Source organism: Vicugna pacos, chromosome 8, assembly GCF_048564905.1.
Source record: "Vicugna pacos chromosome 8, VicPac4, whole genome shotgun sequence".
Lineage (NCBI taxonomy): Eukaryota > Metazoa > Chordata > Mammalia > Artiodactyla > Camelidae > Vicugna > Vicugna pacos.
This window is the reverse complement of record NC_132994.1, coordinates 3,778,086-3,803,032: the sequence shown is the minus strand read 5'-3', so window position 1 is coordinate 3,803,032 and position 24,947 is coordinate 3,778,086. Positions and strand designations below refer to the sequence as shown.

The window sequence follows — 24,947 nt, the reverse complement described above, 5'->3', positions numbered from 1 at the left end:
ACCGCATCCCCAATCCAGCAAAAACTTCCCCAGAACTCCAGACCCAACTTGACTGCCAACTCAAGATCTCCACTCGGATGTTCAATCAGTGACTCAACCCAAAACACATAAACCTGAAGTCCATGTTCTCCTTCAAGGCATTAATTAGGCAAACAGAGCTGTGGAGTTAAGAAGACGTTCACTCACAAAAGGACTCAAGAAGGATCAGCCAGCAACAAGCTCTGGAGCACACTTCAGGGTGAACTCATGTCACAAACGAGATGTATGTACAGCTTTCAGTAACACCCACATGCCTCAGTCCACGTGCCACTCAGTATGTGGGGTTTTTAAGCTACTTAGAAAGCATGGTAAAAATCCCAAACAAAAGCCACATTCAGATAAGGAATTTTCTGCACAGCTAAATCTTTGCACTGAATTCTCAAACACTTCAGCCCAAATTCCCCTACTGCAACTGCATTCTCAGAGGTGTGAGATTGGCTAGTTGGTAAATCTCTCTCTAAAGCATCGACAACAATGATCTCTGTACGCTACACTCTCTTGGACCCTATGATGCTGCCATCTTCCGTTCGTCTCTCACTGTCCAGGCTCTTGTGTTTCCTTCTCAAATAACCTAGGTTTAAGCTCTCTGACCTCTGATTTTCTTCTATATTGTTGGTGTTTTGATTCTCCTGTGGCTTCAAATGCCTACCTCTATTATATTAAAAAAGCAGTACCCCCATTTTGTTTTACAATTTAAAGGATAGATGATGCAAACAAAGCAGTGATGTGTAGGAAAAAAGAGCCTTGGAATCCAGACACCTGCATTATAGTCTCAAGTCTTACACTACCAACTTTAATCTCGTAGGACCTTAGATTTTGTATCTGCAAAAAAAGGAGGATTAAAACAGTTAGATGGCCTTGCTAAAGTTTTTTTTTTTGCTTTAACATTCTAGTTTATATTTTAAAAATTATTTATAACTTATGTGTCTCTTTGTGGCCTTTATTTCCATTTCAATAATTCTCACGCAGAAAATGAGGGGAAATTTTTTTCCATCTCTAACTGACGTCTCAGATACATGTTTGTAGAAGGACAGGTACTTGCGGTGCTGAGAAAACGGGTCAGCCTGTTTCTATCACTGAAAAGCACAACAGCTTGGTTTTATTTACAGAGAAGCTGTTTCGAGTCCCTCCCTGATAATGGGCTTGTTTACGCCACAACTTAGTGTTCAACTACTTTCTAAAGTAAGATATCAATGCACATTTTACTTTACAATTTTTTTCTCCAACATCATCTTTAGTTATTCAAAATCTTTCTCACTTTTGCCTTTGTACTTAGCATAAGTAACCATACCCATGTTTTAGTTCTTTAATTTAAATCTGTTCAGTTTTTTGTAATTCATGTCGTTTAGTTTAACACATCAGTTTCTATTTTAGCATCATCAGCTAACTTGAGATATCTTAACCATTTGTTCTGGTAAAATTATATCCTAATGCTGAAATCTAAAGCCATAGATAGTTCAATGATTTTTTAAGGCTGACTATATATATATATGTATATATAATGTTATTAACAAACATACTTAACCAGAAGAACCCACAAAAGTCAAGTTTAATTTATATGGGTCATCCTATTTACAGGTACTTTAATGTTCAAATAAGACAACACAAGTTTACTTCAGCGAAAGATAAAAAAAAATCACATAGGACAGCAGAAATAAGACTTCAGATTCATAGAATTTTAAGAATGATCATTTGGAAACATTATCTTGCTTCACCCCTCACTGTATTCCGCAAATATTCAATGCTCCTGCCACAATGTATTTTTTCGATAACTTGCCAAATACACTTGTCTTTCTGCCTTGTTAATGCAGATTCCTTCTCTGTTAGGAATATCTTTCAGTTTTTTTGTTTGTTCATCTAGGTTTAAGTTATGCTTTTGGGGCCCAGTTAAAATGTTATACTACAGAGGAAACCACTATCCCCTTCTGCTACCCCGTAGCGTTTGTCTGTAATTCCATTACAGCTTGCCATTTCCTTTTCTATTACAATCATTTATTTTCATGTCAAATCCATTAGGCTGTTTGCTTATCAAAGGTAGGGACTATAAGTGTGTTTCCACTGACTCTCTCTTTCCCAGAATTTGCCCCGGTACTCCATTCTGTTTGTCCACCGAGGGACAATGATCATTTGTCTTCCTATTTTGACTCAAATATTTCTGTACGATTATGTGACGATTGATAATTCTATGCTTAACTATTTTTATTCATATCAACTTATATACTGTGTATTAATGATGATTAGATTAAGTAGCAATTAAAGAACCTAAAACTAAGAATGTAAAGGTCCTTTTGCTGTAATAGCATACAAAATTTAAAATTTGATTTCTGATTTGCTCAGCTGACTTACTCTGAACTTATAAACAATGCACTACTGGTAAGAATAAATTTAGTAATATTGTTATTTTAAGGGAACTTTATAAACATGATATGATAGGTAGTCTTTATATGTCTGCTAAATCATCCTATTCTTTAAGAGATTATTTTAAACACAAAGATCCTACATTATTTTTAGATAACTCTTTTGACTCTAAAACATTATATGGGTGAAATATTACTTAAGAAAAAAGGGTCCCTCAAGTGTACTTAATATGGGTAAGAGATCAATATACGTATTTTTAGATATCATTGCTTTAATATCTTTCTAGGGAGATTATCTTTTCTCAGAAATAATTTTAAGTATAACACTATAAATTATAATTTTTGTCTCTAAAAGTCATTTTCCAAAATCCTGTTACTTGCAACAGCTACATAATGAAGGTGACATCAAGTGCCTTATGGAGTATTTGTATTACAGAGCCGTCTACTCAAGTCGAACATGCCCACCAAAATGTCACAAATAACAGTGCTGGTTTTTCTCGCTGTGTGCTGAGATTTCCCAGTCCTCACTGAAATCAACACTGTCATTTCAGCCTGTCACCACACACTCCACCCCAGCCCCACTCTGTATGTCTCATCTCATGTTCTAATTGGCTTCTTCATCTTTCTCCATCATTTAAAAAACATTTTAACATATAAAACTCAATAATTTTCATTTACTTATGTATGAAATTAGTAGGATTAATATCTTCATCATGAGCAGCAGTATCCAAAGCCATCTTAATTCTGAATCGGGGAGGAGAGATCTCTCAGATCCCACCATTATTTTTATTTAAAGTATTCTCTTATTCTGCCACCCCAAGTTCAATGATTGTAATTCTATCGTCCTCTTCCAAGTGTGCACAGGCAAATATGACATACAGAGATCAGCTAGAGAACAAAAAATCTTTGGGAAACATAAATCCGTAAACCTAAAAGGAATGTTTCTGTACTGCAAAGTAACATTTCAAAGAATAAGTCAACTAAAATGCTTTAAAAAAATATTCAACCGTTCAAAGGAGGTCGTTTTAACCACTGTAAATTAGATCAGACTGAAAAACAAAAGCACTGAATGTGACTCATAAAAAAGTTATGGGCAAGTGTATTACTTGACTAAAGCTTATTGATCTATAACACTGATCTACAAATTCACTCAGTTCAGCAATACAGGGGCATTTTAAAGCCCCTTTTACTAGTGCAACATAATTCTGAAATTTTGATTTGTTTTTATGCTAAGGTTTCAATGCAACTATAAGCATTTAAGAATCAGAACCTATGTTGGATCTTCAGGGTCAATGCCCTCTTTAAAAAAATTACAAATCAACTCAACAGTAATTTTTCACTGAGCTAAAAATGACAAACCAAAGCATTTCAACTGTCAACCCTACGTGTGATGTGTGTACATTTCAAAGTAAAAAATCTAGGCCTGAAGTCTTTACAAAAGTAGAACTAGAGAATCAAGTCATATTTATTTACAATAAGAACATTTTACTATTATGTCTTCTTCATACTTGTTTTCCCATGTCATTTCTTGATTTTGTTCTTTTTTCCCAGTTGTAGTCTCTTACTTCCTGTGTATCCCGGACTCTGTGCTTGGTCACTTTACCTAACTCTCAGCCTGTCCTTTGCTTCCCAGCCCACTTCAACCCTTCAACCCGGGATGGGAGGGCATAGCTCAGTGGCAGAGTGCATGGTTAGCATGCATGAGGTCCTGGGTTCAATCCCCAGTACCTGCATTAAATTAATAAATAAATAAACCTTACCCCCTAACCTCCCCACAAAAAAAATTTTAAAAAAATTTTTAAATTCTTTAATCCACCTTCCCCTACAAACCGAGGCATTGGTGCAGATTAATACCAGTTGTACAGATTTGTTCAACAAAGATGCAGGTAGATAATTTCATCTCTGTCCCTTGACGTATTTATCAATCACTGACTTATCTTCGGTCAGATTCTTCTTCCATTTGCCTATTGAAATTTTTGCCACTTTCTTCAGTTTTGTGCCAGTGGCCCACACAATTCTCAGCAGCTGACCTGAACTGAAACTTGACAGCAAAATGAGACGACCATATAGAAATGGCAGCCTCCTGCCCACCCTCACTGAGAGACGGTTACTGTGAGTCCACATGGCTGCCTCCTTCCTTGCCCTCTAGAGAAAGAGGCGTCCCTCACTCTACCCGTAGCATTCTCTGATGTTCTAATACCATCTCCTCCAGGAATGGGGGATACTGGCCCACCATTCACCCTGTCTGCTATGTTTCTCCTGCTCCATGAATTCTATTCCATCAGCCTTGAAGTCTCTCCTCATAAAAAAAAAAAAAAATCCCACGACCCTGCAGTCTTCTCTAGTTTCCATCCAACTGCTGTCAATCTCTGTGGAAAATTTCTGTCAAGACTAATTAATATAAACCCCGTCACTGCTTTGTAGTCCTTTTTATTCAACGTAGTGAGTTCTCACCTCCATCACTGAGTTAACATCTCTCACCCCTTTTCCTCCCTCTTCTCCACACCTTCTCTGCCCACAGATAACAACCTTCCTCTCAGCTCCACACTCCCTGCCCCTCATCTTCCGCCCTTTGAGCTCATTAACAAATATCCAACTGCCTACGACATCTCCACCTGAGTGTCCCTAAGATGTCTCAAGTCAGCTCATCATTTCTTATATTCTTTTTCTAACCTTAATAGAGACTTTTATCTCTATTAAGCTCAGGAAGTTGACACCAAAATTTACCAAATCACTGACTGGAGGGCCATGCTAGAATATTCTGTTTCCCTTCCCACTGCTTCAGATTCAAGCCATCAGAAATTCTCTCGATTCGTCCCCGAAATTTCTTTCTTCATCTTACACCTTCAAGACTATCATTTAGTTCACGCTCTCACCATCTCTGGGATTTCTGTAAACAGCTCCCAACTGATTTCTCTGCTCTGGTCTCAGTTTCTCAATGCCATGCTCCCTCTCTCTCTGTTAGGATTAAGTTACTGAAATCAAATCAGATCACAAGTTCTAGTTTCATGCTTAAAAACTCTTCAGTGGGTCTTGAGTTACTTACTTCACAAGACCTTTTGTGATTTGTTCCTAACTCTGTAATCTCACTTCCTCTGTCCATAATTTAAAAAACAAAACAATAACACGATTCTAAGTTTGTTTGCACACATACCTTTATAGTTTAAGATAATTTTATTTGTGCATTTTGTTCTGCTGCCTAGAACAGCTTTCCCTGGATGCCCAGACAAGGTGAATTCTTCTTTAACCCTGAAATGCATTCTGCTGTCCCTTTTCTGATGGAGCCTTTTTGATACCACTCCAGAGTGATCTCCAGGTAGAGTTCATACTTCCTCCTCCGGGCTACCCTGTGCTCTCCACCTAGTCCTCTTACCCTACCATATTCTATAGTTCACCTGCTAAAAAACTCCCAATTTATCTTTTTCATAATGGTACCCCTGAATGACTTATCAAGCAATATACTATATTTGATTTTACCCTGAAACAAAAGCATTTTGAAGGCAAAGGTAGAAGAAAAAAAAACTGCAAACTGTGAATGAATCAATCTGGAATCTTTAATCGGGACAGAATTCTGTATTATTCAGAGAGAAAAAAACAATCACCTTAGTGCACAGAAAACAGAAAAAAAAATGATTCTCTCAAAATACACAGAGGTTAAGAGCACGGGATCACAGAGCTTTGCAGAGCACACATGAACCACTTAGCACGATGCCTGCAACACATCTACATGTTCTTAACGGTTAACTGACACTATCATTAACATTATTAACATCGACTGAAGTAACTAGACTTGGATGCATTAAAAGTTGTTCCAGGTCACAGGTACTTTAGGTCTCAGTCCTAAAAACTGCAGATTCCACCAAAATGCTCTTGAATTTTTTTAAGAACAACAACAGAAAAAAGTCACCTAAGAAGGATTTCTTATTATACTAGTAAAGGTGGTAAGTAACAACTACCTTTTGTTCTTCAAAAGGAACTAATTTGTAACGGTCCTCTCCCCAATGGTAATCATTATGTCAGCAAGAAATTCTGCTGAAGGGACTTACCAATTTCTTCTCGCTGAAAGCTCCTTTGTCATCACATATTAAAACAAATGCATCAAATGATAACACCAAAATGCAAGGCAAATCATGTGTTACATACAGAGTTATATATTCTAAGACAGGTGACAAGGGCTGCGTTACCTTCAGGGGCCTCTGCGTCACATCTCTTTGGCACAGAAAGGGTTGAATTGCCTTTATGTTCATCGTACGTTATATTGCTCTGAAAGATGAAAATGCAGTTAAAATGGAAATGTTATAGTGATAAATATATTTTGATAAGAAGTCATCACATTATGAACTTCAGACTGTTTTCCATTAAACTGCATCTAGCTAATATTCTAAAAGGTGAACTTTACGTAAAATTGCAAGTAAAAGAAAAAGATTTATGGTAAATTTAACATTAGGGCTCTTCTACAACAGTCTTTAGGTCCTGTGTTGAACAAAGCCCAGAGAAACAGCCTACTTATCTTCCCACTGTGGGACAAGAAAAAGAGTAGCTTTCATCCACAAAAAGCATGGTCTCATTTCATTCATTTACAGAAGAATTATAAGCATGACCTAGGTGCAAGGGATACAGCATGAAGAGAATAAAAGGTTTACAAGATGAGAAAATGATTAAGGGGACCCTCTAGCATTGCGTTTCCCAAACTCGGGTCCTTCGTGCACCTCCATCGGGACCTGTGCCTTATCTCGGCTCCACTTACCTCGTGACATTTTTCAATGAACGAAGTTTTCAACCCTTAACAATATCATGGATGATATTGGTTAAGGGTCTGATGTGCTTGTTAGATTGTTTCTTGTTTCTAATTACATGTTAAAGTAAAGAAAGAAAGGAGGAAGTAGAGGAGGAGAAGACAGTGATGTGGGCAGACGAGGTTGATAATGAAAGACTCCATGAAAACAAGGCATGGACTAGCCCCTGAAACAGGGGTGTGATGTGAGCTGCTGGGAAGGAGAGCAAGAGCTGTTTCAGGAAAAGAAGACTCAACAAAGGTTGGATCAGATATGGTCAAACTATTTTAAGCTGTCAAAAAAAATCCAAACTAGCTTTCCAGTTACACGGAGGAATCACAGTAGGCTTTTGAAAGATCAACACCAAGAAATCAATGTAACAGGTAAGAGGACACCCACTGTGTTAAAAGAAAGTCTCGCTACCTACAAATCAAGTATTTATAAAGTCTCTCCTGTGGGATTCACGGCACCAATGAGCAGGCATACTCTGCTCACCGAACTTTCTGGGGAGCCGTATTATATAAACTTGCTTAAAATATTAATTTAGAGTAAACAGTATGAGTCTTAGCAAAGTGCTGAGATGAAGCGCAGTAGCTTGGCACCCGAGGACCTGCTGAAGGAATGATTATAATGAAATTCAGTGTCATTTTTAAAAAGAATTTGTATGAAGCCAACATAAGTATGCCCCCAAATGGAAAGAAAAACTAGTTTTAGCAACATGAAGAGGAATCTAGTATTTTATGCTAGCTTTCACAAATCAGAATTGGGTTTTAAATATCACTATGTTTAAAACATCAAAATAATGAAGTTTTCGGAAGTTTGCACTTACCTCTATTAGGTAATTCTGGCTTCCATACATAACATATTGGGGCGCAAGACTGTAAATCATGTAGCTGGTGTGAAGGACGATGAGTAAAAGTATCATGCAGAGAAACAGGAGTGCCTGGGGCCTGGTTCTGCCTCTTCTGATTTTATACAACTGGAAAGAAGAAAGACAGGGATAAGATTCCAGCAGCATGTCTGATGTGAAGGCACTGAGGCCCACCCATCTCTTAGGTGGAATGAACACAGTTCAACCAACCATTCCTTTTTTCCAAAGTACTAAGAATTCTTAATCTTTGCAGATAAGTAGAAGAATGACAGAGAGTTCTTTCCCTGTAAAGCTTTTAGGTTTAGATTCATGTTTATTACTTTTTCCTTTTTTAATTTTTAATTTTTTAATTGAAGTATAGTCAGTTTACAGTGTGTTAATTTCTGGTGTACAGAATAGTGATTCTGTATATACTGTATATATATATATATATTCCTTTTCATATGCTTTTTCATTATAGCCAATTCAAGGTACTGAATATAGTTCCCTGTGCTATACAGTAGGACCTTGTTGTTCACCTATTTTATACACAGTAGTTAGTATCTGTAAATCTCAAACTCCTACTTTATCCCCTCTCCACCCCTTTCCCCTCTGGTAACCGTAAGTTTGCTTTCTATGTCTGTGAGTCTGTTTCTGTTTTGTAAATAAGTTCATTTGTGTCTTTTTTTTTTAAGATTCCACTTAGAAGTGATTATCATATGATATTTTTCTCTTTCTGGCTTCACTTAGTATGGCAATCTCCAAAGAAACTCAAGACCTAGAGAATATTTTAGTATTCACAAGATCTGTTTCAGATAAACCTTCTAAACTTATGTAATAGCATCTGTTAGAAGTTCACAGAGCTAAGAGGAATTGTGAACTAGCTCTAATTCTATCTAAAGATTGAAGGGGTGAGTTTAATTCACTATTAGTGATGTATCTGTGGTTTTACGTAAAATTCCTGCACAAGGACAGCGATGTCACATGTCTTGATGCTCATCGCTATGAAATGCTCATGATATCCTCACATTACACTCTCCTGTAATAGCAGGCTTATGTTAGTTTGTGATCTTCTGACTGTAGATATTTTCAGATGCATCTCTACAGGAGGAAAACTAAAACGTGTGGTAACAAACACACAGAACCTGGTGACTTGCTTCATTTCAAAGGCAGGGCACACTTTTATTTTAGCAACTAAGATGTCACCTCCTTGTTTTATTACTAGATTGTAGTATGACGCAGAGCAATAGAACTCCACTTCCGGATGGGACACAAGCACCTAAAAATGTGTATTTCCAGCTTCCCCACACCCTGTAGCGGCTGTAGTGACAAAATATTGAACATCAGAAGGAAAGCAGCCTGCTGGGGATTTTTGCTTCCTTTCTGTTCCAGGTGTCACCCCTTCCTCCTATCTGCCTTTTCCTTATGGAACATGGACAGGATAAACGGAGCTGAAGCAGCCCTTTTATAATCATGAGGGAGAAGCCAATGAAGACTATAGACTTGATGTTTCTGAGCTACCAAAGGAAGGCTAGATTTAAAAAGTTTTCCATAGCAAGGAAGTCTTTCATTAGTTCAAGCCACCGTTTAACTGAGTTTTCTCCTACCCACAGCTGGAAGTATGAAGGTGATATAACTCATTTAAAAATTCTTAATTTACATCAAAATGAGTATAAGGAGAAAATAACCCTTTCTCCAATCATATAGTAATCTTTGCCTCCTAGTAGTAAGGGTCACTTCTGAGCTCCCGTGTATCCACTGGTGCTGCAGTGTGTTTCCACGCAGCCAAACACTAAGGAAAATAATATAACCTCTAAAGCATGGTCTCCCAACCTTGGCACTGTTTCTTAACATCTTACACAGGGTGAGTCTTTGCTGTGGGAGGCTGCCCTGTGCAATGCAGTATGTTTAGCAGAATCCCTGACCTCTACCCTCTAAATACCATAGCATCCCTCTCCCCCAGTTATAACAACTGAAAACATCTCTAGACTTTGCCAACTGTATCCTGGGAGCAAAATCGCTCCTATTTAAGAACCACTGTTCTACATAAAATGCACTTTCATGTCAACACGAAGTGAAAAAGCTACTATTTCCACCATTTTTGGCATCAAGATATTTACAAGTTCTGTATGATAAATCTAATGGAGATTTATCTCCACTAATGGAGAGTATATACAAAATGATGAAAAAAATTCAAATAACTTTGTATCAAATACTCACTCTAATCCAAAAGAACCATATGCCAATATTTCGAATCCCCGCCATTGAAGTAAAAATGAAGTACATAATAATAATTGTTATAAGAATATAATCAAGAGGAAACACCTGAAAAAAGACAAAATTAAATTTAATACACAAACAACAGAAGCTATGTAAAATTAACTGAAACTTCATTAGTCATATTTGCCAATGTTTAAAATACCAACCCTGATCAGGCTACTATGATAATATGAAAAAAAATTTCTCCAAAAAACAATGACGAAACTATTACCAAATTGCTTAGTATCATTATCCTAAGAAAAATCCTATTATAAATTAAACTAAAATTACATTTATACATAGAATAAAAGACTTCATAAAAAAGTAAAGAGTAAAAACAGGAATTCCAAGGAATTGCTTAGAAGTGTTCACCCTAAATTTGATAATGTATCCCAAATCAAATTATGTACAATGTAAGTGTTCAGTAATATATCAATATGATTTTTCAAAGCCACATATCAATGTAGAAATCATACATAATAAAAAGTCAAATCAGCAGAGGGCACGAGGTATTGCCAGGCATCAATAGGTTTGTCAACATAATAATTGGACAGAATGTGAGAGTGTTCGCTAGAGAATAAAATGACTGATTTTCTTTACTTACTGTTTGTAGCAAAGGCAAAAGCATATTCAGTGGATTACTCAGGTTAGCTCCAAAAATTATGAAACCAGAATCTATTCCAGCTGAATGAAGAGCTTTATCCAAACTAAAACAAACAACAAAAATTATGGAGTGAACCTATATATCATACCACCACATTTTCAGTTAATTTAGAAAGAATAGCATCTTAAGTTAACCAGGAAGATTCAACTAAGTCAAAAAAAAAGGATAACAAATTAAACCGCACTTTAAACATCTTACAGATATTGCTCAACTGATACAGAATAAAGAAACACTGTCTATTATTGGGCCTTTTTAGTCATTCTTTGAGTTAATGCTGTAGAACACGTCAAGTGAAATAGCTACTTAAGAGGAGCAGGCTACACTGATGGAATCCAGCATGGAAACGTGTAACATTACAGGATATGCACAAGTGCTTCAGAAAATGTCTCTACTGTACTCACTTTGACAGGAAAAGAGAAATTACAAACAGCAATGCGACTAAGATGAAAAATATTCCCCAAATTATCTAGAAGCAAAAAAAAAAATCATTAAGACTGTAGTTCTAAAGGTTGATACTAAAAGCACAACACCATTATGCTCAATTTGAATTGCTAGCATACGACAGTGATCTAAATAAAATGACCCAAGACACATTTTAATTTAGCGTATAATCCTAGGTACTTGTCATCTAAATTTTCAGTATGAGACTATTTGATTGAGAACAAATACACAAAAGAGCCAAAGCATTTAAGCCTTTACTGGCAAGCAAACAAATGAGATTCTTTGCTATGTCAAATAAAAGATGTATAGTCAGTTACACTCAAATATAAAAAGTTAATTGAAATCTACATTAAGACTAACACACATACACACACACACACAAACAAAACCAAGAAACTCATCAGCTTATATCAGCCTGCTGTTAAAGTAAAGAACGTGGAACATTTTCTCATAGAAGTAATGAGATATACAGTTGACCACTGGAAAACACAGGGGTTAGAGGCACCCACCCCGCACGCAGTCAAAAATCTGCATATAACTTATGGGCGACCCTCAGTATACAGGGTTCCTGCACATCCACAGATTCACACCACCACAGATGGTATAGGATTGTAATATTTACTACTGAAAAGTATCCACGTACAAGTGGACCCGAGCAATTCACACTGTGTTGTTCAAGGGTCAACTGCACACACATACGTATTAAATAAGTTCCACCACAGCCTAGAAAAGTCTATCTAACAGATAATGTTCTTGAAATAGAGTACTAAGCACTGAAGAAACTGTCATGTAAAACCGTTTCCGTGGAAAAATCTGGTAAGCGCTGTAACTGATGGAACACACTCCCTTGTACTTAAAGTATGAACTTTATATTAAGACTATGGAAAACAAGCAAAAAACATTATTGGAACTGGGTCTCTAAGGAATAAAATGTCTGAATAAAAAAGAGATGAAGTCTACGCTTGGTGACAGCCAAATGGAAGCGTCCTATTAACTACAGGTAAGTGTTTTGGCTTCTTCTTTGACTGGAACTGACAGGAATAGATGGAAAATATCATGAATGTTAGGGAGAGTTTTCATCTTATTGCACATGATTGTTGAAGTATATTTTAGAAGTCTGGCATGATTTAAAACAAAAAAAAGTCAACTAAGACCACATCATCCTACCCAGCATACAAAAGTGAATTTGCGGATAAATTTTAGCGCTGTGTTCAAGGGAATTCCTCAGTATGAAAGAGCACCTTTAGAGCTCACTTGGAAGCAGAAGCTTCGCAAGAGACCAAAAAGGCTACAATCATCACATGAAATAAAAACTCTGCATGTATCCATTTTACATGCTGGATTTCACATGAAAATTCATTTATTAAAATAAGTGTGATTGGTAAATAAGTCTGAAGTGGCTCCTTTCTAGTAACAGAAGTTTATCAGTAGAGGGTATCAAGGAGTGTACACAATCTTTTACTAGTAGATTTGGGCACCTCCAAAACTAGGTGAACTGGAGACAGCATCCACACCCTGAGGATCCACAAGTGAAATACATCACTTCACAGTGCCCTGTCAGAGCGTCTGTAGCATAACTGCCACATGCCAAAGGGCACTAGAGGAACAGGACATAGAAACAGTCACAGAAATCAAGATTTCCTTCCTTGGTGCCCATTTTAGGGGAAGAAAAGAAAAGGAGAGGAGAGCAGAGGGATGGGAGGGGAGGGGAGGAGAGAAGGGAAAGAAAAGAGAAGAAAAGAAAATCCTTAACTATTTTCCTGGTCTGTTGAGATGAATGACACAGAGTTAGGCTGTTTAATCACAGCTACTTAACAAAACACAGAAAAAAATATTAAAAAGATAAATGTTTTATACAAACCAAGAAAACTATATATATGTAAATATGAGAACTTAGGTTAGTACTTCCAGAGTCATGTTGGCGATGGCCACCTTGGGTTGAGCTAAGTGCTATGTATCCACGCTAGCTATAACGTCAATTCTGAAATAAAAATTAAGCCGAAAGGATGACATCAGCAAAGGCGACAGAATCAGACCCTCTGCATATCCTTTCCTCCCTGAAAGCAATGAGAAAACTGGCACCAATTGTCAGAATTAACTTTTTCAACACAAGGGGATGCAGCAATCCAGGAGCATTTATTCAAGGAAAAAAATGGCTGAATCTCACAAGAACACAGACCACTGATTTGTTCTAGTACCACTCGCTCCTCCCCAGTGCATGGGGGCCTTGAAAAGCAGCCTGTAAAAGCCACACGTCTAGCAGCCACCCGAGAAACGGAAAGGGGCTAGAGCTCTTCTAAAGTCTCACTCTCATAAGGCTGCCACTACTTGGCCTGCCTGGTAATTCCATGGAAGGTCCCATTTGCAAGACTATCTGTGTTTGGCCTGAATTCAAGCCCACACAGTACAAAAATTCCTTTTTTCCAGAAGTGTCTGTCAAAAATTATAGGCAACCAGCGAACTTCATGGCCAAAAAAGTGGGTCAGTATCAAGAATAAAATAAAGTAACCAAAAACATTAACCTGGAAACCTAGGGAATGAGATGTCCACAGGGGCTCTGGAAAGTTTTCACATGTTCCTGGGAGTGAAGAAGGCCCTGTGCATGCTCACGGCTCTGTACATACTCAGGAAAGATATGAGAAGGCCTAGACTCTCACATCTGGTTGACCCTGAAGCTGTCTGCACAAGCGGGAAGTGAAGGCTAAGGCAGTGCTGTAAAGTGCCAGCCTGAGTGCTGAAGGAGTGTCTCACACACACAAACACACACACAGCCCCTCAGCAAAGATGGGAGACTTACTGGTTCCAGGTGTCTGAGAACATCTTTGTCCAATCATTAACCACATTAACGAAGCACAGACATCGGTGACTGTACACGACAAATAATACAGACTTTACAGAATTAATTCACAAAAGTCACTAGACAAACAGCAACAAAGACTAATAATAACAAAGCCATGGGAGAGGGGAGAATCTGAGCTCCAGCGTTACCACATTATATTATTTAAAATTTACCAGGTTTTAACAAAAACAACAAAAAATTTAAAAGACATGCAATGAAACAAGAAAGGATGGCTAATACAGAGAAGAAAAAACTAACAGGCACTTTGAGGAAGTCCTTGATGATGCTTCACCTACTAGACAAAAACTTTAAAGCCACTATTTTAAGTATGTTCAAGGAACTAAAGAAAACCATGCCTTAAGAAGAAAGAAAAGAAGAAGTAGAGTGAACAGAGCATCAGAAACGTGTAGGACCCCATGAAGTATAACAACATAAGCATAATGGGCAGCCCCGAAAGAGAGAGACAGGGGCAGAGGGGATCCCTGAAGAAATAATGTCCAAAAACTTTCCACATTTTATGAAAACAACCTACATACCCAAGAAACCCAACAAATTCCAAGAGAAAAACTGAAAGACATCCACGCCTAGACATGCCATAAATGGGGGGTGGGGGTTGGCACAAATTAGGAGGTCTTGAAAGTAGTAAGAGGGAAGGGATTCACCACGTGAAAGCGATTCTCTGTAAGAATGACTGCTTGTTTCCTTTCAGAAACCATGCAAACCAGAAGCCAGTGGGAACACAATCCAGACAGACCTAGAATAAATGGGAAAATTCCTAGGAAGACAGAAATCAGCAAAACTGATTTAAAAACTCAGAAAGAAAATCAGAAAGAAAGAAAATCTGAAGCAATCTATACAAATCAAGGAACTGATTACCTAAAAACATTTCCCCTAACAAAACCCCAGGTCAAGGTGGCTTCACTAGTGAATATTAGCAAAGGTTTCAAGAATTAGCATTAATCCTTCAAAAACTATTCAAGTAAACAAATAAAAAAAGGAGAATAGGAAGGACCACTTTCCAACTCATTCTATGAGACTAGTATTACTCTGATACCCAAACGAGACAAACGTATCACAAAAAAGGAAAATTACAGGCCTGTGTGCCTTATAAAACTAACTGCTACAGTCCTGAACAAATAAAACACCAGGAGACCAAGCCTGGCAACATGTAAAAAGAACTGTGTACCGTGACCAAGTGCAATTAATCCCGAAATTACAAGGTGGGTTCAACAAAAGAAAATCAATCAGTATAATAACACTGTATTAAAAGATAAAAAACAAAACCCACGTGATCATCATAAAAGAAGCAGAAAAAGCATCTGACCAAATCCAACATGCTTTCATGAGAAACATACTTAACAAACAGAATACAAGGGATATTTCTCAACCTCGTGAAGGGCTTTGAAAAACGTACACAGCTAACACCATATTTCATGTTGACAAACTAAAAGATTTCCCACTAGAATCAGGAACAAGGTGAGGATATTCCAGTGAGGGCAGTTAGGCAAGACTCTTAAAAAAAGGAATCCATATTGGAAAGAAATAAAACTATATATATTTGCAGGTACCCATCTTGTAGATAGGCAGTTCTAAGAATACCACAATAAGACAATTAGAACAAATAAGTGAATTCAGCCAGATTGTGGAATACACTAACAATGAACAACCTGAAATGAAGTTATGAAAACAAGTCTATTTATAATAACATCAATAACAAAATTTTTAACAATAATTTAAATAAGGAGGTGTAAGACTTGTACACTGAAAACTACAAAACATTGCTTAAAGAAATTAAAGACTTGAATAAATAGAAAGACATCTCTTGGTCATGAAGCAGATTTAATATTTTCAAGATGACAGTATTCCCTAAATAGACCTACAGATCCAACGCAATGTCTATTAAACCCCAGCTGGCTTTGTTAAAAAAAAAATTGAGAAGATGACCCTAAAATTATATGGAAATGCAAGGGACTGAAAATAAACATAACAACTTTTAAAAAGAACAACAAAGTTGAAGGGCTCACATTTCCAATTTCAAATCTTACTACAAAGCTACAGTAATTCAGAGTATGTGGCACTGGCGTTAGGTTAGACACATAGATCAACGGAATGAAACTGAGATTCCAGAGATAAAGCTACATCTATGTATGTGTCCTAATTTTTCACAAAGATGCTAAGAAAATTCAGTGGTTTGCAAAGAACTTTCTTTTCAATAGTGCTGAGATAAGTGGATATCCACTTACAAAGGAATGAAGTTGGACCTCCTACCTCTGATCATACACAAAAGTTAACTGGAAATGGATCAAACACCTAAAAGATACACACTAAAACTACAATTCTCTTAGTAGAAAACATAGGTGTTAAGTATCTATGACTTTGGATTTGTCTATGGTTTTCTAGAAAGCACACCTAAAGCACAAATAATAAAAGAAAAATAAACTGGACTTTATCAAAAATAAAAATGTTTGTACTTCAAAGATTTCTATCTATATACAATGGAATGTTACTCAGCCATAAAAATGAAATAATGCCATCTGCAGCAACATGGATGGACCTAGAGATTATCATACGAAGTGATGTTAAGTCAGACAGAGAAAGCCAAGTATCATATGATATCACTTACATGTGGAATCTAAAAAAAAAAGATACAAATGAACTTTTCACAAAACAGAAAGAGACTCACAGACATAGAAAACAAACTTACGGTTACCAGAGGGGAAAGCGAGGGGTGGGGGGGGGATTAATACATTAGAAATTTAGGATTAACAACAACAAAAAAGGATACTATCAAGAAAGACGGCCCACAGAAAGGGAGAAAATATCTGTTTCCTGAATATAAAGAATTCTTGCAACTCAACAAAAGGCAACCTGATTTAAAAATGGCAAAGGATTTAAATAGATAATCTCTTCAAAGAAAATCTACAGATGGCTAAGCAGCAACTAAAAAGATGTTCAGCGTCTTTCACTAGGGAAATGCAAATCAAATTCACAATGAGACAGGACTTCACACACACAAGGATGACCATAATGAAGAGATGAAGGATAAAAAGTGTTGGCAAGCGGGTGGAGAAACTGAAGCCCACATACAGTCCAGTGAGAATGTAAAATGAGGAAGCTGCTTTGAAAAAGTCTGACATTTCCTCAAAAACTTAAACACAGTTACCACATGACCTAGAAATTCCACTCTTCGATATAATATGTACCCGACAGAACTGAAAACACATAACCATGCAAAACTTCTATATGAATGTTTATAGCAGCATTATCCACAATACTTAGCAAGTTGAAACAACCCAAGTGTCCATCAACTGATTATGGACAAACAAAATGTGGTATTATCCATACGATGAAATATTCCTCAGTCATAAAAAGAAATGAAGCACCATGACATGCACAACACGGATGGACCATTAAAACCATCATGCTACGTGGAAGAGGACTGGCAAAATGACACATATCCAATGATTTAATTTACATGAAATGCCCAGAATAGGCAAATCTACAGAGACAGAGAGTAGGTGGGTGGTTGCCAGGGACTGGGGGTCGGGGAGGAACTGGGGCAGGATGCTAATGGGTATGGGATTTCTTCCTGAGGTGAAGAAAATCTACCAAACACAACAGGTGCAATCTGAACATGAGTTTGTTAAAATACAAAGCATTCTGAACAGTATTTGAAGCATTCAGTCAAGAAACGATTTCACTTTACATAAATACACGGAGCATACGTTCATTTTAACGGCTCAAGAGCATAATACTTCCCAGTATGAAGGTTAATAGCTCACTAAGCTGGTTTTTTAGACCCTGGTTATTTTCACTACGTGTTCATTAGAAACAAAAGGGCAACACACAAAAATGCTTTCTAATTATTTTTTTCTTCCAGTTTTGCTGCAATTTAATTGGCATACAACACTGTGTACGTTTGAGATGTACAGCATAATGATCTAATATACATCCATCACGAAATTATCACGAGTTCAGTGAGCATCCATCATCTCATATAGATACAAAATAAAACAAGAAAAATATTTTTTCCTTGTGATGAGAACTCTGATTTTTTTCTTTCAACTTATGTATAACATGCAGCAGTGTTAATTATATTTAACATGTTGTACATTATACCCCTTAGCATTTGTTTACCTTATAACTGGAAGTTTGTGTCTTCTGACCACATTCATCACCATCTAAAGATACTACATTACTACTGACTGTATTCTCCAGATTGTAGCTGGGACTTTGATTGGAACTGCATTGAATTTATAGGTCAAGCTGGGAAAAACTGATCTCAAGGGGGAAAGTGTTGTTTTAGAGATATAAACAAACAGGACAGAAACCAATTTTTTTCTGTGTATTAATCAGATATAAATTATACAATTTTCATTAAATTGTCATAAAATGGTAGTACGTTATAATTTAGGAAGAATACCAAATAAGACATTGTTCTTTTATCAGAGTAAAAATGCTGTCAGTGCTACTAACTTTTCATGGGATACTACTGAAACCAGCGGTGGATCGACTACCTAGAAAATCTCTTCTCCACCACCTGAAAAGAAACTAAAGTACCTCTACGTCATTAACAGTATACCATTCCCCCAAATCTCTTCCCTCTCCTCTTACGTAAGTTTAAACCCTTGTATTCTTTTCATTTTAAACTGGGCGTGTTTTACCACCCTCGTCCCCCAAAGGACATCTGGCAGTGTTTATGCCATTTTGTCATGACCAGGGGAGGGGGGTTTCAACTAAGGGGTAGAGACAGGGGATGCTGCTAACATCCTGCAATCCATGGGGCAGTACACCGTCCCCAAACAGTTACTGAGCCACCAATGTCAATTGTGCTGAGACTGAGAATCAAACACTGTATGGTGTTGGAAAGCAGCATGAATAAGCCATCATTATAGCAAAAATGAAAAAAGTTCTTTTTATCATTCTCTCAAAATCATTTGTGTTGTAAGATGTTTATGAGCCCAAATAAATTTCTAGTCCTAGAATTTACTGTTGTCTGAAATGTGAAACAAAAATTCCAAGGGTTATAGGAACAAAGAAACATAGGGTTAATTTTTTTAATACCTTTTATCAGATTTCATAGGTGAATTTCCTATATCCACAAAATAACTTTTGTGTATCTAGAAATGTCACCAAAAAAGTAGAAAGTTACCGTACCTGGAGACTGAAACAAAAGTTGTAAAATAAAAGGTAATTTCTATTGTATTTTATTATTTAATATTACCCTAAATAAAATAAATTGTCTTAAATAACAAAAATTTCTTATAATAAAATATAAATATTACCTTAAATAAAATACTACCTTAAATTAAAAAATACTACCCTAAATAAAATTATTTTTTGCCAAGAGGAATTGTTGATGTGAATAACGTTAAAGAAAGAAAGAAAGAAAGAAAGAAAGAAAGAAAGAAAGAAAGAAAGAAAGAAAGAAAGGGAAAAAGAAGACTACTTTTCATGAAGGCTGAAGGCTGTGAGGAGGGGAAACCTTTTTCTAGTTGTCTTAATCTGCCATAAAAATGAGGATATATAACAGAAGTATGCTGTCTTTTAAAACTGTGTAGAAACTTGTTACTTAAAATGGGGTCATGGACCAGAAGTATCAGTATCACCTGGGGATTTGTTAGAAATACAGACACTTGGTACCTACCTCAGGTGAAAATAATCAGAATTCATAGTTTAACATGATTCCCAAGTAATTTGTACATTAAAATTTAAGAAACTGTGCCTTAGAAAAGTCATTTAGAACATCAGATGACTACAATAAAAAGACACCAAGCCAATCCAGGTAAACTCTTAAGTTTAAAAAGAATTTTGGAACAGAGACCTCGATTTAAATTTTAACCCAAACTGAACTTTCTTCTCTCAAAGGACCATCTGACATTCCATGCCTGGTACATAGCAAGTGTCCTTGGGTCCTAACTCTATCAAATCTAGCAAATCAAGCAGTCTTCAAGGTCATCCTCATAGGTAACAGGGTAAGAACACATGATTTTTACTCATCAAATTTCGATAGAAAATTATAACATAAGTTACAGTTCTGTGCACTGAATACTTCTTTATACACTCAAAGTATCCTACATAATGTTTTTTTTTTAATGGAAGATCAATAATACTCAGTTTTGGCTACAAATTATAATGTACCAAGTTGTAAAGATTTTCACAGTGATTTGTCAGTGTAGTATCACTGAGCTCCTGGTCATGGTTCTAATTTTCCCTATTTTATATCAGAAGCAACTTCTTGAGTTCAATATTATTCTAATGGAAAAACTTTCATAAAACTCAACATTAAGAGAGTAAGGATAAGGCCAAAATGTGGGGGTTGGAGATGGGTTGGGGAGATCAAATAAAAACTAAGACTTAAAAAACTTTTTATTTTGACATTATTTCAGAGATAGAGAAAATTAAAAAATAGTGCAAAGAATTCAAGTATGCCTTTCACCCAGGTTCTCCAAATGTTAATATTTTACTTTGCTTTATCATTGTCTCTCGCTATTGATAGAACGGAACTGCTCTGGGGAATAAGTTGCAGAAAAATACTTTAGTACCTACTTCTAAAATCAAAGATACTCATTCACATAATCAGTTCAATTGTCGAAATTAAGAAATTAATATTGCTACAACACTATTATCTAATCTATATTATTCAAATTTCAGTTGTTCCACTCAAGTCACATATAGAAAAAACAATCTCTTTTTTCTGGTCCAAAATGCAATCCAGGATCACACATTGCTTATGTCTCTTTAGCATCCTTTAATGTGGAATAGTTCTTAAATCACCCTTACTTTCATGGCCTTTACATTTTGAAGAATCTAGGGCAGTTATTTATGTTGTCCTTCGATTATGGTTTACAATTGCCTCACATTTATATTCAGATCATGTATTTTTGGCAGAAATGATGCAGTCTATCTATTTGCCCCATTATTGATGAGCTTGGCTTGAAATCACATGGTTAAGCGGTTTAGGTCACGTGTCTCCACCATAAAATACTGTCCTCTTCGTAATTAATGTGTGTCTCATGGAGAAGACATTAATTTGAGATTACTTTGAGATTATGCAAATATCCTGTTCTTACCAAACTTTCACCTTCTCATTTTAGTATCTATTATGTCTCTTGCCAGAAACAGCATGTGTTATTTGACAGATTTTTGTTTAATTTCAATTCTCAATTACTTGTATTGTGACAGTGATTCTTTGTTGCATTTAATGGTTTTTGACATGAATTCTACTTTGTCTAGCATTAAGATCACTACCTGCTTTCTTAATGTGTCCATTTGCCTAGTATATCTTTCAAGACATATATTTAGCCTTTCTGAATCACTGTTTTAGCCTTCTATTTCTGAAGTGGCTACCAATAAGTGCTGAATAATAAATCATTTTCATGTGAACAATAAAAGTAGTTTATCCCTTCACATTTGTGGTAAACCTTCAATTACATAACAATACCTCTGTATCCCCAGAATTTTCCATCAAGCATGTCTACTACTAATTATTCTAAGTGTTCCCAATTATTCCTATTATTCTTAACTTCCAACCAGATAATAGAAAGATAAGTAAGAATTCAGATCAACATTCAAGAATGACACACATATAACAAAATGAATAAATGATAAACGGACTATAGTGGAAGTTTTAGCCAGTGTAATGAGAAAAAAAAATCAGAAATCTTGAATTTGAAATTGTCTTTTAGCAGCTGACATAATCATGTAGTTTAAAAAATTCCTTAGGAATCTATAATAAAGCTACTAGAACTAATAATTTAGCCAGGTTCAATGATACAAGGTCAATGTACAACAGTGAACTTCTACATACAATTCAAATAATTAAGAATTGAAATTAAACAAAATAACATGTAACAGTATAAAGATACACTTATCGATAAATTCATCAAAATATTTGCAAGACCTCTACAACGAACACCACAAAACACTGCTAAAAGAAAGTTAAGATAACATAAACAAATGGAAAGATATCGCGTTCATGGATTGGAAGACTTAACACACTGATTCAAAGTAATCCCAGTAATAGTCCCAGTGGGTGTTCTGTGGGATAATGAGTTCACTCTCAATTTATACGGAAATGCAAAGGGTCTGGTATTGCCAAAATAATACCAAAAGAGGAAAACAAAACTGAAGAACTTTCACAATTCGATTTCATGACTGATTATAAAGTGCCAGTAATCAAGTTTTAGCACAAGGATGTACAGATCAATGGAGCAGAAGAGAATCCCACACATACATATGATCAGCTGACTTGACAAAAGTACCAACGAAATTCAATGAGCAAAGGCTAGTCTTACCCACACACCTACGGCCAACTCACCTTCAACAAAGGAGGCGAGGATATACAATGGAGAAAAGACAGTCTCTGACAAGTGGTGTTGGGAATGCTGGACAAGTGCATGTAACTCAATGAAATTAGAACACTCCCTCACATCATACACAAAAATAAACTCAAACCTCAAAATGGCTTAAAGACTTAAATATAAGACAAGACACCATAAACCTCCTAGAAGAGAATATAGGAAAAACACCCTCTGATAGAAATCATAGCAATGTTCTCCTGGGTAAGTCTACCCAGGCAATAGAAATAAAAGCAAATATAATTAAGTGAGACCTAATTAAACGTACAAGCTTTTGCACAGTGAGGAAACCATAAATAAAATGAAAAGACAACCTATAGAATGGAAGAAAATATTTGCAAATGATGTGACTGACAAGGGCTTAATTTTCAGAATATACAAATAGCTCATATAACTCGTTAACAAAAAAAACCACAACTCAATTCAAAAATGGGCAGAAGACAAATACTTTTCCAATGATACACATGGCCAATAGGAACATGAAAAACTGCTCAATATTGCTAATTATCAGACAAATGCAGATCAAAACTACAATGAGGTATCTCACCTCATACCAGTCAGAATGGCCATCATTAAAAAGTCCACAAATGATAAATGCTGGAGAGGGTGTGGAGAAAAAGGAGCCCCCTCTACACTGTTGGTGAGAATGAAGTTTGGTATAGCTGTTATGGAAAACAGTATGGAGATTCCTCAAAAAACTAAAAATAGATTTACTATATGATCCAGCAATTTCATTCCTGGACATATATCTGGAGAATCTTAATTCAAAGACAAATGCACCCCAGTGTTCATAACAGCACTGTTTACAAAAGCCAAGACATGGAGGCAACCTAAATGTCCATCAAGAGATGATTGGATGGAGAAGTTGCGGTATATATATAATGGAATACTACTCAGCCATAAAAAAGGAATAAAATAACCAACATGTTGCATCAACATGGATGGATGTAGATGTTATCATACCCAGTGAAGTTGGCCAGAAAGACAAAAAAAAGTCATATGATATCACTTATATGTGGAATCTTAAAAATGATACAAATGAACTTATTTATAAAACAGAAACAGACTCACAGACATAGAGAACAAACTTATGGTTACCAGCAGGGAAAGGAGTGGGAAGGGATAAATTGGGAGTTTGGGATTTGCAGATACTAACTACTATATATAAAATAGAGAAACAACAAGGTCCTACTATATACCATAGGGAACTGTATTCAATACATTGTAATGGCCTATAATGAAAAAGAATATAAAAAGGAATAATAATAGTATAAATGAATCACTATGCTGTACACCAGAAACAAACACAATATTGTAACAACAACTTCAATAACAACAACAAAAAAAAAATAGTCTTGCCAAAAAACGAAAAAAATGGAGCTGAAACAACTGGATATCAATATGGAAAATGTAATAAACTTTGACCCTTAATTCATACCATCCCACAAAATTATCCTAAAATGGACCACAAATGCAAAATGTAAGAGCTAAAACTATCATCCATAAGAAAACACAGGAGAAAATGTTTTCCACAAAAATTTAAGAAGCATCTGTTTGAATGACCGTTTTAAGAAAACAAAAACGCAAGCCATCAACTAGGAGACAAAGTACTTGATCCAGAATATATAAAAGAGTCTCGCAACTGACTCAGAAAACAAAAAACTGAGAAGAGGCAAGACGGCGGAGTAGAAGGACGCTTGTAAGTCACCCTCTCCCACAAATACACCAAGATCCACAACTACAGACTCACTCAGCCAACCAGATCACCTGCGGAACTCCAACAGAACATCAACCTCTTCAAAAGATAAAGACGCCAAAAATCTGGTAGGAGAAAAGGAAAAAAGAAAGAACAAAAGGCAAAGCAGCGCAGGACAGCGCGGGGAGGGAGCAGCAAAGGAGGACTGGCGCTCGCTCGCTGGGTCTCCCCTCTCCAACTGAGAGGCCAGCGGGACGGAGAGGGAGCCTCCGAGGCTCGGATCTGTACAGAGCAGCCCTTGTCAGACAGAACTAAGTTAAACGGGCACAGAGTGTCCCCCCGACACCCAGCCTGAGATGCGGGCCGGCAGCTGCGGGCAGGGCCAGGCTGCACAAGCCGGGCGGAGGACGGGGGCGGCTGCGCGGAGGCAGCTCCGGGGGACTGCAAGGGGCTGGGCGCCCGGGCTGTGGGTGTACAGGACAGAACCACCTGGGCCCTCCATAAAACAGCAAGGTTGATGTGCTCTCGGGGGAAGGGTGCATACCCCCATCTCTGAAAACCCGCGAAGGCTTTTCAGGGGAGGAGGGGCGGGGCCCAGGCGGAGCCGCCATATTCTCCGGCGCTGAGCACCCAGGCGGGGGCAGAGGCGAAACCTGCGTCCGCACCG

General features: G+C 36.8%; 1 protein-coding gene across 1 annotated transcript in view; it reads right to left on the bottom strand.

Moving 5' to 3' along the window:
• The window catches only part of LMBRD1 (LMBR1 domain containing 1), a 109,123-nt gene that overhangs the window by 17,753 nt on the left and 66,423 nt on the right, over positions 1 to 24,947 (bottom strand). Inside the window, exons 10-14 of the mRNA XM_072965488.1 lie at positions 11,346 to 11,410; positions 10,885 to 10,987; positions 10,242 to 10,346; positions 8,001 to 8,150; positions 6,581 to 6,659 (exon numbers count right to left, since the gene is read on the bottom strand). Of these exons, the coding sequence (XP_072821589.1) occupies positions 6,581 to 6,659; positions 8,001 to 8,150; positions 10,242 to 10,346; positions 10,885 to 10,987; positions 11,346 to 11,410 (502 nt within the window). The remainder of the gene's footprint in view (positions 1 to 6,580; positions 6,660 to 8,000; positions 8,151 to 10,241; positions 10,347 to 10,884; positions 10,988 to 11,345; positions 11,411 to 24,947) is intronic.